The 18506-nt window shown below is 51.6% G+C and overlaps 1 protein-coding gene across 3 annotated transcripts in view; it reads right to left on the bottom strand.

Annotated features, from left to right (window-relative positions):
• The window catches only part of Heg1 (heart development protein with EGF like domains 1), a 79835-nt gene extending 61588 nt beyond the window's left edge, over positions 1-18247 (bottom strand). For 2 of the 3 annotated variants that reach the window (XM_015993390.3, XM_042259214.2), the window contains exon 1: positions 17896-18247. In XM_015993390.3, coding sequence (XP_015848876.2) covers positions 17896-18133 — 238 coding nt within the window. In that variant the 5' untranslated portion in view covers positions 18134-18247. The remainder of the gene's footprint in view (positions 1-17895) is intronic. The other variant, XM_006974542.4, reaches the window with a different exon arrangement.
• Positions 18248-18506: the final 259 nt, after the last annotated feature.

Below are 18506 nucleotides of genomic sequence, written 5' to 3'. Positions count from 1 at the left end.
ATGCAGGCTTAATAAAAATAAACATTAACGAGAGATGATGGGAAGACAGGGTATACCGGCAGCATCGTGCGACCTGGGACTCACTGTGTGGCCGTATAGGCCTATTTTAATATTTGGTTTCCGGTTGGCGGTGGTGTTTGGGAGGTTTAGGTGTTTAGGGAGGTCTAGCCTCACTAGAGGGAGGACATCACTGGGGGTGGGCTTTCAAAGCTAAAATCCTCTCGCCATTTCCAGCTTGTTCTCTGCTTTGTGCTTATAGTCAAGGAAGTGAGCTCTCAGCTCCCCGTTCCTGCTGAGCCCGCCATTATGGACGCTAACCTTCTGGAACCCAAACTAACACAAACTCCTTCTTCTCTAAGTTGTCTCAGTCATGGTGTTTTATCAGAGCAAGAGAAAAGCAAGGAATACATCTGGAATCTTTGCTGGACCTAAAGGCTGGAGACCCGGGGAAGTCATTTTGTAATAACTTTCACTGAACCCCCAAATGCCCCCTCTAGGCGGTCTGTAGCCCTTAAATACAAAGCCAGTTCAAGAGACTCATGAGGAGTGATGTGGGTTGGGGCCCCAGTGACCTTTATAAAGCAGAGGCATGTGAGTGGCTTGTGACTCCACGCCCGAAAGCCTCACGAGATTACTTCAGTTTGGGCTGCTTGGTCTCCAGATGCCCAGCCCCTGTAGGTGCCGTCAGTGGACATAACAGGCAAAGAGAAGAGGCCGGTGAGCATCTCTCCAGAGACGAGATTCACCCTGGGTCAATTGCTGCACCAGGTGGCCTGAGACCTGCAGGCCGAGGTTGCTCTCCATCTCCTTAGTAGGTATCAGCGCTGCCTAGATTGGTAAGAAGTCATTTAGTGTCTCTTTGTGCCTTGGGCTCTGGCTTTTTCCCACTTTAGGATCAGAGGCAGCCTCCGGGCAGCCCAGCCACAGCTAGTCCATTTGCCTTGCCAGCCCAGCTTTGTGTCAGAGACAATCATCCAAACCCCATTCAAGCCCATGACTACGGTGTCACACCAACCACCGGAGCTGGCGTGTCTGGATTCAGCCAACCTTGAACAAGGATTCTATTCTTCTGTACTCAGCCAGAACACCCCCCCCCCCCCGGACCATGAATGGAGTTTAAATTAACAAGAGGTATATTGCTTTGCTTGGATATTTTTCCCTCAAGTTGACAGCTTCCACTTCTGTAGCATCTTAATGTTCTAAAACATCTGTTTAGGAACCGGCACTCATGAGAGAAACTGGCATAGCCTGGAATCGGATTTCCTAATTAGCAGGTGCTTCAGCGGCGGCTCCTCCAATCCACATCCCCACCCGACACCGCCATCCCCCATCCCAGTGAACGTGTGTGTGTGTGTGTGTGTGTGTGTGTGTGTGTGTGTGTGTGTGTGTGTGTGTTCAGCTAGCTTGTTCCTGAGCAGGGATGGGCCTGTGCCATTTCCTTCTGGAGGAATTCTCACCCCTACCCTCACCATCCAGCCCAGCAGAAGGCAAAATGTCAAGCACAGTCTGGTACCAGCTTGTGTTTGGGGGGGGCAGAGTTGAAGAATGAGCTCTTTATTTCCCCATCTCCCCATTCCAACTCCAGTTTCACTAGCTTGGGTCCAACACCGCCACGTGCTGGAAGTTTTCACTTGCCTGGCCTCCTGGAAGGATTGGGACAATCCTGGCAGGTTGGTGTTATTATCCTTTTTGGGCACATGGGGACAGTAGGAAGCAGGAAGAGTCAGTGATTGGCCCGTTCGCTGCAGACATGATCTGAACCTAGCTTCCTGGTACACGCCAGCTTATTCCTCAAGGCTCCAGGCCATTCATTGGCTGGTAGGGCCAAAGGAAAAAACAAAAACCAACCAAACAAACAAAACAAAAATCCCTCTGGCCTTCAAACCAGGCTTTCACCCAGCTTGGCCGACCTTGTTTCTCCCTAAGAGGCGTGACGTGGCGTCCATCGCACGGGCTTAGAACCCAGACTCCGTGTGGCGACAGCTGCATGGGATGCTCTGGAAGACTGAGCAGGAGGATCTCTAAACCAGCTTCCAGCAGAGATGATGCCTATGGATGCTGGAAGCATGGTAACACAGAGCGGAGTGCGCACGGAGACCGAGGTTCAGGGGAACAAGTCTCCTTCTCAGACATGGAGCTGGGGTGATGTTGTGACTTCCAACCGCAAACATCTGATTAATGCCTGGGGCTGTTGATGAGGAAGGACCGCAGAGAGGCCGACGTGAAGGTGCAATGGAGGATCAGGGTCCGATGTAAAGATTTCAATCTGCCAGGAGGGGCAGAGCCAGCGACAGGGACACAGACCCAAGGGGAAGGCAGGATGGAGTTTAAAGCAGGGCCTATGAAGAGGAAGGCGGTGTCTGCTGCAGGGCCACCGGAGGCCACCACCACGGGCACCAGTCCTGCAGAAAGGCCATCCGGCTGTCTGTTGGCGAAGGTCACGTTGCTAGGGTTACGGCTCCAGAGGTGAGGGTCTGCGGCGGTACCGGCCTCATCCCTAGCCCTGGAAGTCCCCATCCCCACCTCCCCTTGCGGCCTCCCCGAGATCCTGAACTTGAAACGCCCCTTTTGAGCTGTGGGTTTGAGGCCTTGCCCCTAATTATTACAGATTCCAGCAATGGGGGTCTCTCTCCCGTTACGAGTTTCTTTGTCAGTGTAGTGGTTTTCCTAAAATTCGATTGCTCACAAGGGAGGAGAGAAAAGTCTGGGGGCGGGGGGACGACCTTTTTTTCTCCCCTCCTTTGGTTCCTTCAGTGTGTGGATGATTGCCACGGGCGTAAGAGGAGAACACAGCTCACGGGCCCTTCCCACAGGATGAAATTATGCTTCTATCCTGAGAGCCAATTACGAATCCCACACATTTATTTGCCTCCCCACAAGGCACTTTTTACAGGAGAATTTAAGGGCCCTCAATTATCCTTTTAGATGCGGAGTAGGCAGGCAGGAGGGCAATTCTTCCCTCTTTAATGGAAGAGGAAACTGAGGCACGGTATCAAAGTCACCAGCCAGGTTAACTCAGAAAATGGTGGCAGAGGAGAGACTGAAGCTCAGCTCCTGATGTCTTTCTTTCTCAGCGAATCCCAGACGAAACCAGCGGGGGACCCAGATAGAAGCCCAGCCAGCTCCTCCTGGATTAATGTGCAGTGCGTGGCCAAGTCACTTGGCTACACCATTGCTTGGTACCACTCAATCTGGCCACTGTTGGCTGGGTTGTCACTGACTCCCTCCTCGTCCCCTCCAAAGGTGACCAGGTCCTTTAGGGACCATGATAACTAATTAATCTTAGCCTCGGATGACAGGACGGAGGCTCAGGAGGGAGAGGTACAGTTCTAAATCCACTATCTAGCTAGTGAGTGGCATGTATAGATTCAAAATATCTGCTCTCACATAAGGATGGCTACTATTAAAAAAAAAAAAAGGCAGGCAGGCAGGTGGCAGGCAGGCAGGTGGGCACAGACAGGCAGGCAGACAGACAGTCAGACAGGCAGGCAGGCAGACAAACAAGAGCCAGTAAGGATGTAGCGAGCCTGGAGTTCATATGTGCTGCCAGGAGTAATGTGAACTGGTTCGGCCACCATGGAGACAGTATAGCAGTCCCCCCAAAAATGTAAACATAGAGTTCGCATATGATCTCTTCTGGGTGTGTTTGTAGTTCACGTGACTGACAGCAGAGACTGGAGCAGATAACATGACACATTTTCACAGCGGCTGTATTCACAGCAGGCAGACGGTGAAAACAATCAGTGGGTGACTGCTTTCACAAGATGTATAGGCAGATGATGGGCTATTTAACAAGACATGGTATATGCAGACAGCTACCCATATAAAGCAACCCTTAACCTAAGTGAAACAAGCCAGACACAAAAGGACAAATACCGTACAAGTCCGCCCATGAAGTACTTGGAATAAAAACTTCATCCAGATGGAAAGTGGACCAGCGGTTCCTCAGGGCTTGAGGTCAGGGGTTATTCCTTAAGAGTTTCTATTTGTGATAAAAAGTTTCTGGAGACGAATGTGATGGTGGCTATCACATTGTGATTGTGGAATGGCCCTTAGGAATGGTTCAAATGGTAACTTTCATGTTAGGTATATTTGGCCACTTTAAAAAGCAGAACACATATTTTTATTGAGCACCAGCCATAGGCAAGACACTGAGGGCTGCCAGGATGAGTCAAACAGAGATGCTGCCTCAAGGGCTGAGCTGTGAGTCCTTCTGGGGTATGAGTAACTGCCCAAAGAAGCAAAGCCTGTGCCCCGGGAGTCTGAGAGGCAAAACTGGAGCTGAAAAGCCTTCCTTGCACACAGAGCTGCTGGGGGCCTTCCCCAGAGGGGCCTCACAGCTTTCCCCCTCCCAGGAACCCTCCAAACGAGGGGTATTTCAGACCAGATGGCCAGGGGTCAGATATTCTAGGGGCAGGCAGGAACCTGGGGGTGTGGGAGGAAGGTGGTTGTAATCTCCCCAGAAAGGCGGCCGCCTACCCTGCTCGGCCCCTCCAGCAGGCTGTGTTTTGAACTGTTGCTGCGGATGTAATGATTTTGGGTGGAGAACGGTTAGGAGCCAAATGAGTTTGTGTGAACAAAAGACTCAGCCGTCAATGTGGACAGTCCAGGGCTCTTGGGGACTTTTGCTTCCTTCCTTGTTCTTATCCTAAAAGGAGTAGCCCTTAGAAAAACCATACACATTGCAAAGCCTTAGGACGTAAAGTCTGAGGATGACATTAAAAAAAAAAAGAGTCCCTTGGGACAGGCTCTAACGACGGAAGTGTCAAGTTGACAAGGCACACCACCACCCTCTGCCCACGAGAGACGGCCTCTGTCAGCTGTTCACCAGAGCGTCCTTTCCTCTCAGGAAGAGGCAGGTCTGCAGGTCTGAGCTCAGCTAGGCCCCAAGGCTGGGGTCAGCCTCCCCAAAACAGAGCTGGCCAGGAGGGGTTCTTGAGGACCACTCTAGAGAGATATAGCCTACCCAGGCAGGAGAAAAGGCTAAAAGACCGTGATGCTAGACTATCCTCAGACTCTTTGCTTTAAAACTAACTCACAAGGCTTTTTTTTTTTTTTTTTTTTGATCTTGTAGGAAAGTCTCAGGGTCAAGGGTCAGAAGATTCCCACTCAGTTAAATAAGTATACACAAAAGCTTTCTGCAATGCCTAGTCTACCTTGTTTTTTTCTTTTCTTTCTTTTTTTGTGGGGGAAAGGGGGTACCTAACCTTGCAGCCTGCCTTTTCTTCCCCCCCCCCCATCCTTTGAAAAACAAATTTAAAAAAGGCTGCAGAGGAGGATCCTCAGCTCAGGGGGACCTCTGGAAGGAAACCGACCCTGGCAGCCTGTGCCAGGCCTGGCCAAGAGCTGAGGAGGGCACAGGGCAAGAGCAGACCTCCAGCTCCTGTGTGCTCAGAGTGTTCGCTCACATCCAGAGAGGAAGCTGGGGCAGAACTCCACCAAAGGAGACCTGCCAGGTTAGTGAAACAATAAAGAGGCAAGGAAAAACATCCTGGTTCCGAGGAGGAAGCCCGGAGAGCAGGGCCGAGAAGGGGGAGGAAGAAACCGCCTGTACCCCGTGGGTGTGAGCAGGGCCTGAGACTCCGGCTTCAAACATTTGCACGGCCCTGTGGGTGACTTTTTATAAGTTCTGCAGCTGATGTATCCCTAGACTTCTGTGAAGTGGCTCTGGCCTCATGGGAATCGTAGAAATATAATTTGTTTACGCCTGTTGGAAAAATCAATGTGTCGGACTCTGGGGGGCACAGGGCTCGGGCAGGAGGAGGGGAGCAGGGTCATTGGCTCTCCCTGGGTGGGGTGTCACTGGGGGGCTCAGCCAGGTGTGAATGAGAGCAGTTAAAGAGACAAATAAGGTTGTTAAGCTTTATTTTATTTTATTTTATTTTATTTTAGTTTAGTTTAGTTTAGTTTAGTTTAGTTTAGTTTAGTTTAGTTTAGTTTTGAGACAAGGTCGTTCTATCTAGCCCTGGCTGCTCATGGAACTCACTATGTAGACTACCAGACTGGCCTCGAACTCACAGAGACCCTCCTGCTTCTACCTGCCACGTGCTGGGATTAAATGCATGCGGCACCATGCACAGTTTACTAAGAAGTTTCTTTAAAAGGTGTTCATTCCCTTCAACCAGAACCAACAGTCCTCTCCCTGGTGGGCTCCAAGGGTGGCCTAGCGAGGAGACAGATCCAGACAGGTTTTACAGCACAAAGGAGGACGTTACCTCTGGCTGCCCTACGTAGCCCACAGCTGGGAGGAGCCTCAGGGTTCTGCCGGGACTTGGGAGGAAGGGAGGATGCCAACAAGGAGGGAGGAAGAGTTGGTAACTGCTGGCAGATGGGAGAAGTCAAGAGCAGGAATGATGGAGGTGTAGTGTGGACGGGAGATGAAGGGCCATCAGGAGGGAGATGGGGAGCAGAGGAGAAGGGCTGTCACATTGCATCTGTAACTGCCACCTGTGGGTTTAAACACGTGCCCATTTGGCAGCCAGCTGAAGGCACAGGACTGAGCTTCTGAGAGGAGCAAAGTCCCTTCAGGAAGCATCCACACAGAGGGGCAGGTGAAGCCGAGCTGGCTTCCCACCATACCTCTGTCCCACAGAGTCCTTAGGACTGTAGACCTGCAGAGTCCTCCCTGCCTACCAGGTCCCATCCCTTCACTTCAAGCCTTCTAGCCAAACCTGGTTGTTTCTTAGGACCAGTTCAGAAACTATCCAGGTCTCCACACCCTCGGGCCCCTCAGGAGACAACACCAGCTGTGCCCGGGAAGGAGACTCTCCCTTAGGACTCCAGGTTTGCTTTGTGAGACGATTTTTGTCTACTTGACCACAGTCTTACTATCTGGTCACACTCCTATGTCTCATTTGAGAGGCTAGCTCACAGGAGGTGCTATCCAAACAATCCCTGGGCTAAGTTGGAGGCTAAAGGCCAAGGGAGCTGTGAAGAGCGTCTCTCTTGGAGGCCGAAGAGGACTGGCCACAGCACCCAACCAGAGACAAAAGAACAAAGAGACAGAGGGTTGAGAAAAGCCACGGACGTTGACTACAAATGTCATCCCTTTCTCCTCTCCCTTTCTAATGCTCTCCCCATCCTACCTTCACGAAGCCCCGCCTCAGACTAGACTAACAGTCCAATGAACATCATCAGTGGTAAACACAGCATGCACACGTTTACAAAGCACATCCACGTGGCTTTATTTCATGTCTACAAGCACGAAATCAACAGGACTGGATCTGTTATCTCTGGGTTACAGATGTGGAGGCAGATCCAGAGCAAAGGATGTGCCCAAGGTCTCAGTTCACTGTATTATGACTAAACTCACTCACTATGTTACTGATGCCTTCACAGTCACACTTGTCTTAGTTTGGTTTGGTTTGATTTTATTTTTTTGTTTTTTTGTTTTTCGAGACAGGGTTTCTCTGTGTAGTTTTGGTGCCTTTCCTGGATCTCGCTCCGTAGACCAGGCTGGTCTCGAACTCACAGAGATCCGCCTGCCTCTGCCTCCCGAGTGCTGGGACTAAAGGCGTGCGCCACTGCTGCCCGACCAGAGTCACGATTGTTAAGAGAGAAATTACTAGCTCCATTTTTAACATAACCCCCAGACACTAGGAAGCAGCCCCTACCACATAGCTTCAAGGAGAAGGGGTTAATACCGACAGTCCTCTGACGCACGTCAGAGCTCCCGAGACACCACTGGCATCTCTCTGCCATAACTCTACCAGACAGCAGCCCTCCATGACCTCGAGGCAAGACTGTACTATAAATAATTCCTAACAAACCACAAACCTCACCTACGAAAGTAGGGGCCTCTTCGAAGAAGTCCCGCTGGAACAATACTTCCTCCAGTGGAGGTTCTCGCTCACACTGTTTTCTAAAGCCTGAGAAGGTTTAATACGTGCACGTATCCACACAGACATACACATATACACATAATTAAAAATAAACCTTTTTTTAAAAAAAGGATCCCCAGAGGTTCTGACCTGAGGAGAATGCTCACTGTGCAGAGGTGCAAGCCCACCTTATTACTCTGCAGTCACACCTCTCATCACTTGTGTCCCCCATCACAAGCCCTCTGTGTGGGGTCATCGGGTCTCAGCCGGTCCCAGGCAAGGGTGGCCACACTGAGCTCTTCTGACTTTCAATCCGGCTCGTTTCACTTGGCTTAAAGCGAAGGGCAGATAAGGACAGCCGGGCTCTGGCATGGAGGAAGGCCAGGTAACAGAGGTCTCTAGAATGCAGCAGACTTGAGCCCCTTGCTTTTAGAACTGGTACCCTGTCCAATAAAACACCCAGAAGACAAGTGTGTGCATGGCAGGGTGTCATCAACACAGTGGCTAAGCTGGTTGTTGTTGTATCAGCCTGACATAAACCTAACCATACCGTGGAAAAGGAAATTTCAAAAGAACAGCCTCCATCAGACTGGCCTGTAGGCAAGTCTGGTAGGGGCATTCTCTAGATTATTGTTTGAGGTGGGAGGGCCCAGCTTACCTGGGGGCAGTGCCACTCATGGGCAGGTGGTCCTGGGTTCTATACGAAAGCAGGCTGAGCCAGCTCAGGGGAGCAAGCCAGTAAGCAGCATCCCCGACAGCCTCTGTTGCAGTACCTGCCTCCTGTTCCTGCCCTGACTCCCCTCAGTGATGGACCACAAGCTGCAAAATGAAATAGACCCTTTCCTCCCCAGATTGCTTTAGACCTCAGACAACAGAACCCAAACTAAGACAGTGTCCGAGGTCAACAGACCCTAGTTTCAGTAGTAGAAGCTATCACCAGCAGTATGTATAGTGCTTTCCTGACTGAGCCCAGCCAGGGCTGTGGGCTTTACAGGGTAGAATGGTCCCTATACTCCCTGGGGAAGGCTCTTTCTTTAATTTAACAGATAAGAAAACAAGGACACCAAGAGGTTAAAAACCTACCAAAATCCCATAGCGGGCAAGCAGCAGTGACGGGACTTGAACCCCAACTGGGGTCTGTGCCAGTAAAGACAGCCGGGCTCTAGCCACACACTGTCAAGACACGATCCCACAAAAAAGTCTTACCCCATGGCGACAGGAAATGTCATGGTGCCCCAGAGACTGCAAGAACGAAACTCGTTCCTCAGCGGAAGCTACTCTATCACCTCCTGGGCAGAGGAAACCGTGGCTTTCAACACTGCTTAACCGACAATTACTAGTCACCCCTTGCTCAAAGGTCACCCCTTCAGGGGACAACCCAGCATCTCTCTCCTAGGTGCTTTCTACCCTTTCCAGAAGCCTGGATGCCTCCAAGGATGCCCTAGAGAGCCGAGTCTCCATCCATCTTCCTCCTTGTCCTTCACCTCCCAACTCACCAGAAGCATCGAGGAGAAACATGTAAGCTCACCACAGCCACCCCTCCACCTCCCGAAGCCTAGCTCCTTCCTCACACAGGGAGGGGATTTCTGAGCAAGATCAGAGCGTCTCTCACGCCTTGCCCCCTCCCCCCAACAGCCCCAGGAGGGAGACACACAGGGTCTTGCCCAACTTCCATGGTGTCTCACCCGTGTGCATTCCTCAGAAACTCTACACGATAAAGGGGTGACACAATGCTACCGAGCTCAAGTACCCCAGAGCTAAAATGTAAAGCAGAAAGAGTGTGTCTGTTTTTAGCAGCCTCTGCAGACTTAGCAGATGGTCTTTCAGCCCCCCCAAGGGATCTGGCAGCCAGAGCCCTACAGCCCACTAGGGCACTCAGAAGGAACTGTGACCTTCTTCCAGTTTTCCTGGCCCTTCAGGGTCCAGTCCCCACAGCCAGCCAGTCTGCCTTCCTCCCGATCCTGAGGCAGGTGAACTCGGTCCTGCCATTATGGCATTTGCAATGGCCGTCCCCTCCGCTTGGAAAGCTCTTTCTGTTACACCTAGCGTCAAGTCTCCAAGACAGGAGTAAATTTAGCACACACACACACACACACACACACACACACACACACACACACACACACACACACATACTCTACTGGTTGTGGTGATACTCATCTGTGATCCCAGTACTTGGGATCGGGATCTCAAGTTCAAGGCCATTCCGGGCTTACATGGTGGAACCCTGTCTCAAAAAACAACAAAGCAAAACAAAACCCTGTCTGCTTTGGGTAACAAGTGGGGTGAGAGTAAGAGTCTACAATGGAGGTAGAGTTTGGGCCCTGCGGAGCTCTTAGAGGTTTTAAGGTAAGAATCGGGTGACCTGAATCACATCTTAAGATTAAGGTGGCTTTCCTGAGCATCGATTAGTGGGAAAGAATGGATGAGGCGAACAGAAAAGAGCCAGGGAGATGCAGAGGTCAGACTCCTGGTGTATTTTGGAAGCAAATCAACCTGAATTGTTCTCCCCCGGAGGGACGTAAAAGGTGAAGGGCAGAGACAGTAGAGGGTCATCCAGGCTTCTGGGTTAAGTAGGTAGATGCTGCACTCAGCTCCCGACATGGGAAGAACTGAGACTGGATGGCAGGGTTGGAGTGGAGAATCAGGAACGTTGAATGTCTGATTTTTTTCTCCATTTCACTGACCATTTTTGCCACAGGGATGCCACATGTGATGTCGTCCATGCTCACCATTCTGCACACAGGCTTCTTCACCTTGTACTCTAGCCAATTCCTACTAAACAGCTCGAATCAACTGGCGTGGCATTCCTCAGCCTCAGTCTCCCCATGTGCCAGGAGGAAAGGACATGTCCAGCAGAAACATACTAACTCACTCTCACAAGTAAGACTGACAGGCTGCCGGGTTCCATGGTTAAACTGAGCACTACATTCAAGTGTTCTTCCGATCCACAGCTGGCCTTCCAACCACCCCACCTCCCACTGCGCCTCCACGCTGGCGCCTAGACCACTGCTTCTTCCTCCTTGTCATCTAGACTGGATGCTCTCCACCCAGGCAGGGCTAGTTTCCTCTTCCCATGTGGCTTCAACAACTGCCCCTCCTGGGCTGAACCTGACCTTGGCCTCTCTAGGTCAGCCCCCACACACACACCACCCATCAAAGCACTACAGAATTCTTCCACTGGGACCTGCGGAGGGTCTTTATAATGAAGACAAACTCCTTAAAAGCAGGACGGCTCCTGTCCATAGCCTCTCCTCCACCCTCTACCCTTATCCATGACATCTCCTCCCCTCCCCTTCCTTCTCCATAGCCTCCTATCTCCTCCCCTTCCCTCCCCTCCCTACATCTTCTTGGCTGGCAGCCTCGTGCCCTCCTGTAGTCCCCTAAAAGGCCTTTGTAGCTCTCACCCGCCAATTCCCATAGCCCCTACTCCAGCCCATGCCCTGTTTTTTTGTCTTTTCCTCCAAACTCATGGATTTAACATCTGATAGCCTTCCACAAGTTCCAGGATACCTTCTGGGCTGGAGTGAGGCAGACCTGCCAGGGTTCATCCGCAAGACCCCCGCCCCAGACACAAATGAGCATGAACACACAAAAAACATTGCTCTCTCCTCTGAGGCCACGGAGGGCTTTGTGTGGCCAGGACAAGACAAATAACTTAACAGGATTCTAAGACCCTCTGTAACGGGCCCTCGTCCCCTTTCCAGGCTGTGTTCAACGACTGATTATTCTCAATCCTAATTAACGTCCCCAGGTCTTCTTCTCTGACCTTCTCAGTTGTTAATCACATCTATTAAAAAAGTCTTGAGCTAAGGGAACCAGCCTAGACAGCTGTCAATATATGAAGAGATAAAGAAAATGTGGCGTATAAATTAACTTTTATTCAGCTGCGAAGAATGAAATTATTCCAGGGAAATACATAGATCATGTAGAGTGAAATAAGCCAGACTCAAGAAAGGTGAAGACAAACCCTGCATGTTTTCTCTCATATGTGTGCATACCTACGTACATACGAACACAGACAGACAGACAGAGAGACAGAGAGACAGACAGACACACACACACACACACACACACACACACACACACACACACACACACACACACACAGAGAGAGGACATGAAAACAGAATGAGGCCTAGCTGAGGGTAGACAGGGGACCAGTGGGAGGGGAACACGAGCAATGTGTAATAATCTATATATTATACATATAACAATGTATAATAATACATGTATGAAAGTGTCACAGTGAAACTCACTATTTTTGTACACTACCTGAAAATAAGGCCAAAAGCGTAAACAAAAGAAGAAACCAGTCCTGAGCTTTTGGACATGTGGAATTCTATTGATGTGAAAGGCCTCTCCACACCTCTGTCTATCAGCATCCCAGTCAACCTTCTGAAGCTCAGTCCACTCCCTCCACCCCTCACAAGGCCTCCCTAGCCCTCCAGTCCCTACGGTTCCCACCTCCACACCACGGCCTCCTCTATCCAGAACATTCCTTTGGTCAGTACCATCTTGGATCCTTCTTAGGTTATGAGTCATCCCTATATTTTACATCTTTAACAGCTGTGTTCCAGCAAGAGAAATCCCTAGGGGTGCGGGGTGTAAATGTGCCTACGACCTCCAGACCACCTGACTCAGCTCTCCACACATGGTAAGGCTTCAGTAAATATTTTCTGATTTATAAACCAATCAAATAAGACATGGATTGCTTGCTCGCACCTTTTCACAAGATTGGGGACCATGATTAGAATGAGCTGGCAACTGGGATGCTGACAACTTGCAGAGGAGAGATTTTTTTTTTATAATTTAAAAATTAGTTATTTTTAGTGTTCTGGTGTGTGTGTGTGTGTGTGTGTGTGTGTGTGTGTGTGTGTGTGTGTGTGTTTGCACATGGGTACAGGTGACTGTGGAGGCCAGAGGCATCAGATGCTCTGGAGCTGCAGTTACAGATGGTTGTGAGGTTGTCCACTGAGGTTCCGGGAACTGAACTCAGGTCCTCTGAAAGAGCGGTATGCACTCTGAACCATGGAGCCATTCTCCAGCCCTGAGAAGGTAGATGTTAAGGTTATTTTTAGGAGCGGGAGACATCTGTCATACCCTGACAAAAGAAGGGGAGAGAAGACAGGGCAGGGATCTCTTTGTTTATGTCTCTGGGAAAATGAAAAGTGAGTGGCCAGAGGGGGCAGAGACGCTCAGATGAAAGTGATTTGACAGCTTCTGGATGCTTTTCCATTTCACAGAACAGGTACTGATAGCAACTGACAACCGCCACACAGCATTAGTCGCTGTCCCATGTCCCCAGCAGAGCGCCTACAGTTCATTTCAGTTTGGTCAATAATGAATGTAGGTGCTTCAGGGGCCCATAACCTATGGACTGGCGTGTGTGTGTGTGTGTGTGTGTGTGTGTGTGTGTGTGTGTGACATACATCATAATAGCATTATAAAATATCATTCTATACATGTGACCCTCCCTCCCCACTCCTAAAAAAATAACTTTCATTCTCAAGACAGGGTTTCTGAGAACTGTCCTGGAACTCCCTCTGTAGCCCAGGCGGACCTCGAACTCAGATCCACCTGCCTCTGTCTCCCTAGTGCTGCGCCACCACCCCCTGGCTCTAAAACTAGTCTTAAAATCTACCGCCTTGGGGCTGGAGAGATGGTTCAGAGTACATAATGGTCTTTAGAGGACCCGAGTTCTGTTTCAAGAACCTACATTGGGCAGTTCACAACCACCTATAACTCCAGTTCACAACCACCTATAACTCCAGTTCACAACCACCTATAACTAACTCCAGTTCCAGAGGATCTGATACCTTTGGTCTCCACAGGCATCTGCACTCATGTGCAAACACACACACACACACACACACACACACACACACACACACACACACACACAAATAAAAACAAATACTTTCTAAATTATCTTTTTTAAAGAAATCTCCCCGTCAGCATCTTAATTTCCACCTCATGGTCCCTAGTCTTAGGCAAGGGGAAGGGCAAGAATGGTGAACTGGAAAGGCCCTAAGGATCTCTAACAAGACTGTCCTTCCTACAGGTAAGGAACAGACCTTGTAACATGGTGGGATGGGCTAATACATTTGGTTGAAATCAGCTTAAACGCAGCCTCCTTCCGTTCCCTTGAGACCTAACCTCTCTAGGCTTCATTTCCCATAGAGGGATAATCAATGGGAAGCAATACCCCTGGGACCCCCCCGGCAGGACTGTCTGGAGGGTGAAATGGGGTAAGAAACATAAATGCGCTGACCCCACAGAGGTGCTCCAAGGGTAGGGGTGAGTCAGTCTCCTTGCCTGCTGGCTCCTTAGGAGTCTTCAAGGAAAGGTACTGATTACACTCAGAGGTCCTGCTCATACAGAGAAGATGCTGGAGCAGAGGGGAGGTGCTGAGGAAGCCAGGGAGCAGATAAGACCACAGCAGCTGCCGTCTGTCTGCTGTTCCTTCTCTCTGACTGAATAAGGACACTCTCAGACAGCTGGCCAGTGCCGATGGAAAACAGAGAGAGATCACCGGGAGGGCAGAGGGTCCCGTCCTTGCCCTCGGGCTTAGCAAGCAGTAACTGCCCAGCTGGCATGGGCACAGTGAAGTCTCCCCTTGTCCACACAAGTCAGCTGGTGTGCAGAAAACACATGGTCAGCATCTGCATGCACCAGGAGAGGGGTTAAAAGGCTAAAAGGATGTGGCTTTTCGGCACCCGCACACACCAAGTCCCTCTCTGTACGTGTGACAACCCCAGGCAAAGAAGCAGGCTTCTTGATGCCCGGAACCACCTCTCAGCCTCAAGCAGTAGGGTCACATTGCTGGGGGAAAGATACTCTTCCGTCCCTGAGAGGGCTGACTCTTCCCCAGCCAGCCTCCATGGCACCTTACAGTGGTGCCTGTGGCAGCCGAGCTGAATGATGAAGTTAGACCATAAGGTTTAGAGCGATTTGGGAAGAGCCATTTCACAGCTCAGGAGGGGCTGGGCTCATAGCCCTTCCTTCAGGGAGCCACATTTTTCTAAGATTAGTATTCCTTGGACTGGTTACTTCACTACTTAGCATCTTCTCCCCTTTGGGTGGGAAAGGCCTTTCCTTCTGTGGGGATTCTCGTGATGAGTCTGGTCTCCTTTCCCACCTTCCCGCCCCTTCCACCATCCGCGGATCTCACAAAGGCATGGCCTACGGATTGAGAAGTTAAAGTTAGGACTCAGCTCAGAGCTGTGGCCTGGGGGGGGGGGGCGGGAGGCTAGGTCGTAGGAAAGGAGACAGAGAGGAAATGTCTAACTCTCAGCCTCCTTTCACTGACAGCAACAAACACATCGGAACAGGGTGACAGGTGGGCACCAAAGCCAAACAATGGCTATCCAAACAGGGGGCTGCTGTCCTTGGAGGACAGAGTCACAAAGGCAAACAGCGGGCAAATGGAATGCAAACACAGCCTCCCGGCAGTGAGAACCTTGAACTCTGTGGGAAGAGGAGAGCTAGAATGACTCTCTAGGAAGGAAAAAAAAAATCTCTAGTCCCTGCGGCTTGTGGAGGAGTATTTGGAAGCCTAGACCAAGACAGCCAGGCACTGACCACCAGCACCCGTAGATCTCAGGGCAGTTTCCCCCAGCTCTCAGATTAAGGGCATTATCTGTGCGACTCAAGGCTCATTGCCAGCAGGAACACCCACCTCCCCACAAACCATGTGGACGCAGAGCATGGGTGACCATCTGTCCCGGGGCCAGGGAGGCTGGATGTCCGCAAAGGACTCCAGGATCTCTGCAGATGTGAGGCTTCCCTTAGTCTTCTTACCGAGTGGTGTGTGATGACCAATCAAAGCAGCCAGGAAAATCTTAAGAGATTATTGTAAAACTCTTGCTCCCTGAATCACTAATGGCTACTGTGTTGTATTTGGTTGTCGTTTCCTTTTTCTCCTAAGCGACATCGTTTGAGGCATTGGCAGAAACCGGACAGAGGCCATGCCTGAATCCTCGGCCACACTGGTGTAACTTTGAGCCGTTTGCAACAGGTCATGGATTTCAGTTCTTCTAATCTTACTCTTCAAACGTCCCTGGCCCAGGCTGGGCTTAGGGCAACAGAGGGTAGGCACCACGTGGACAATGGTCTGCTGGGGCACCAGGAGATCAGGAGACCTCCTGGGATAAAATCCGGATTATTCCAGTTCCTCCCTAGGTTCCTCCTTTCCCTGAAGCCTCCATCCTGCTTACCCCCAAAACAAACGGAACAGAGAAGGCTACAAAGGCTACATGGGCAAGAGGAAAGCGTGACAGCATGGCTTGCTCTCTCTCTCTCTCTTTTCTTAGATTTATTTATTCATGTATTTTATGTATACACCAGAAGAAAGAATCCGATCTCATTACAGATGGTTGTGAGCCACCATGTGGGTGCTGGGAGTTGAACTCAGGACCTCTGGAAGAGCAGTCAAGTGCTCTTAACCACTGAGCCATCTCTCCAGCCCCAAGCATGGCTCTCCTAAGGCTTCAATCCTTACCTTATTGAATTTTCCCCAATTCAGTCGCCGATGGAGTCCCTTTGCTACACTCACCTCCCTGTGAGCTGGGGAGAGTCCCTGCCTTAGGAAGGGGATTCCTGTGTCAGCCTCCTCAAGCTGGACCTCACAAAACAGCACCCCTCCCTCAAATTACCCTCACAAGATGAAGCCCTGAGCCTGAGCACCGACTTATTGACACCTGCCTTGGGTTCCTGAGTAGCCCTGCGAGTTATCAGTTCCTTACACACCACTGTATCCAGAACATCCCACAAAACGCCCTACGGTATCCCTGTTACTTTTCCGCAGTGGGAAAGTCAGTAAATGTCTTCCAAGCTCTTAATTCTTTCCTCTGGAACTCAGCTAAACAAGGGTCTGCACAGCATGTGTCTGTAGGGACCTCCAGAGCTGCTTTCCCCTCCATGGCTCACGGTGCCTCAATTTCCCTGTCTTGGGCCAGTGACTCAGAAGTTCACAAGTACTAGGCAGTCTGGGGGGGGCGGCAAGAGTACCGTTGAACTTGCCCTTGAGGTTTTATGAGGGTAGGAAATCTTTTCTTACTCAATTCTACGAAATACCTCTATGTTCCAAGGATGAGCAAGTTGGAAGAAAATTTGTGAAACATGCGAGGTAGACAAAAAAAAAAAGTGAAAACTGGACAAAGTCTTGCCAATCCCAGCCAGGCCTGTAGCAACAGCAGAGCCCAGTGCGAGCCCTGCACCCCTCACAGGAAGATCAGAGGCTAACAGCACCCCGACTCTGTTCACAGCACGTTCTATTATTTTTACTTTCAGTTTACCCAGAAGGCTAGGAGGAACCAGGCCCTTCCATTTCACAGACGGGGAAACTGAGAGCCAAGGACAGGGCACTGCCAAGGTCCTAAGGGCAGTACATTAGGATTCCACCCAGGCCGTGGCATTTTTCTTCCACCAGAAAAAAGGAACTAGAAACAAAGACAGCAGGGACAGGAGCTGGGTTCCCATTCTGTGACCCGGGACAGGCAGCGCCTGCCTGCAGAGCAGCTGGTTGGGGAGGAAGGGGCTCCCAGACAGTCTCTAGTGTCTGGAAGAAGGGGTTCAACCTCGCAGCTCCCCTCTCCCCACCCCCAGTACCCCTGCTGTTAAGGTTGGCTGGGTAGCTCGTTTTCTCTGAAAGTGCACCCTTTGTCCTTTATGATATCCTAAGTGCTAGAAGCCTTTCAAACTCTGAAATCCGTTATTTAGTTACTCTGGAAAGTCAGGCTCTGGACCTGGAGAGACAGACCAGTTCTACATCTGTCCGGGGAGAAAAGGCTGCATTGGAGCGACAGTAGCCAGAAGTTACCACCCCACGAGGTGGGAGAGGCGCTTTGGGGGTCTTCTTTTTGTAAAAGGGACATGGGTGTGAGCTACCCCAATGAAAGAGTTTTCTTCCAAAGCTCCGGGAGGGAAACGCATGGGTACACCTTACCAGTGGCCAGGGACAGCGTCTCTCCCTCCCGGGCCACTCTCACAGTTCCCCCCCCCCGCGGGGGTCCACGGAGCCACGGCCCGGAGCGCCCACGCCCCCTGCCCCACGCTGGTGGCTCTCACTCACCCGCGCTCACGTCTCTGGGGACCCGGCCAGAACGTCCCCGCCGGGTCATGACGCCGGGCCCGGGGGCCGTGTGTCCGGGGCCAGGCGGCGAAGGCGGCCCCGCGGCCGGGAGGGGCGCGCGGCCGGCCGGGGAGGGAAGGGGGCCCCGCGTCCTGGGGGTGGCGGGCGGTGGCAGCAGCAGCGGTAGCAGCAGCAGCAGCAGCGGCGGCGGCCACCGCGGGGCGCGCGGCGAGGCCATGGTGGCGGCGGCCGCCCGCGCTCACATGCCGGGCGCCGGGCCGAGGGCGGCGGCGAGAGGAGCGGGGTGCGAGCGCGCTCCCAGCCGCAAAAGTTGTGCGAGCCGCGGGAGGGCGGAGGCGGCCCCGGCGCCACCACCACACGCCAATCAGCCCGGGCGGGTCGCGGGGCGGGCGGCTCCTCCTCGGTTGACATCACCAGCCCCGCGCGGGGGCCCGGGGGCGGGGAGAGGGCAGGAAGAGGGCGGGGGCGGTCTAGGTCCCCCGGGTGAGCTCACGGAACCCCCGGGTGAGCTCATGGAGCCCCCGCGCAACTTTTGTCATGGGCCCACGCCCTGGAGCATCGCTTTGGGTTTTAGAGAAATGGAATGGGGT

Source organism: Peromyscus maniculatus, chromosome 12, assembly GCF_049852395.1.
Source record: "Peromyscus maniculatus bairdii isolate BWxNUB_F1_BW_parent chromosome 12, HU_Pman_BW_mat_3.1, whole genome shotgun sequence".
Classification (NCBI taxonomy): domain Eukaryota; kingdom Metazoa; phylum Chordata; class Mammalia; order Rodentia; family Cricetidae; genus Peromyscus; species Peromyscus maniculatus.
Note: the sequence above shows the minus strand (reverse complement) of the source record. Positions and strands in the feature narration are given on the sequence as shown.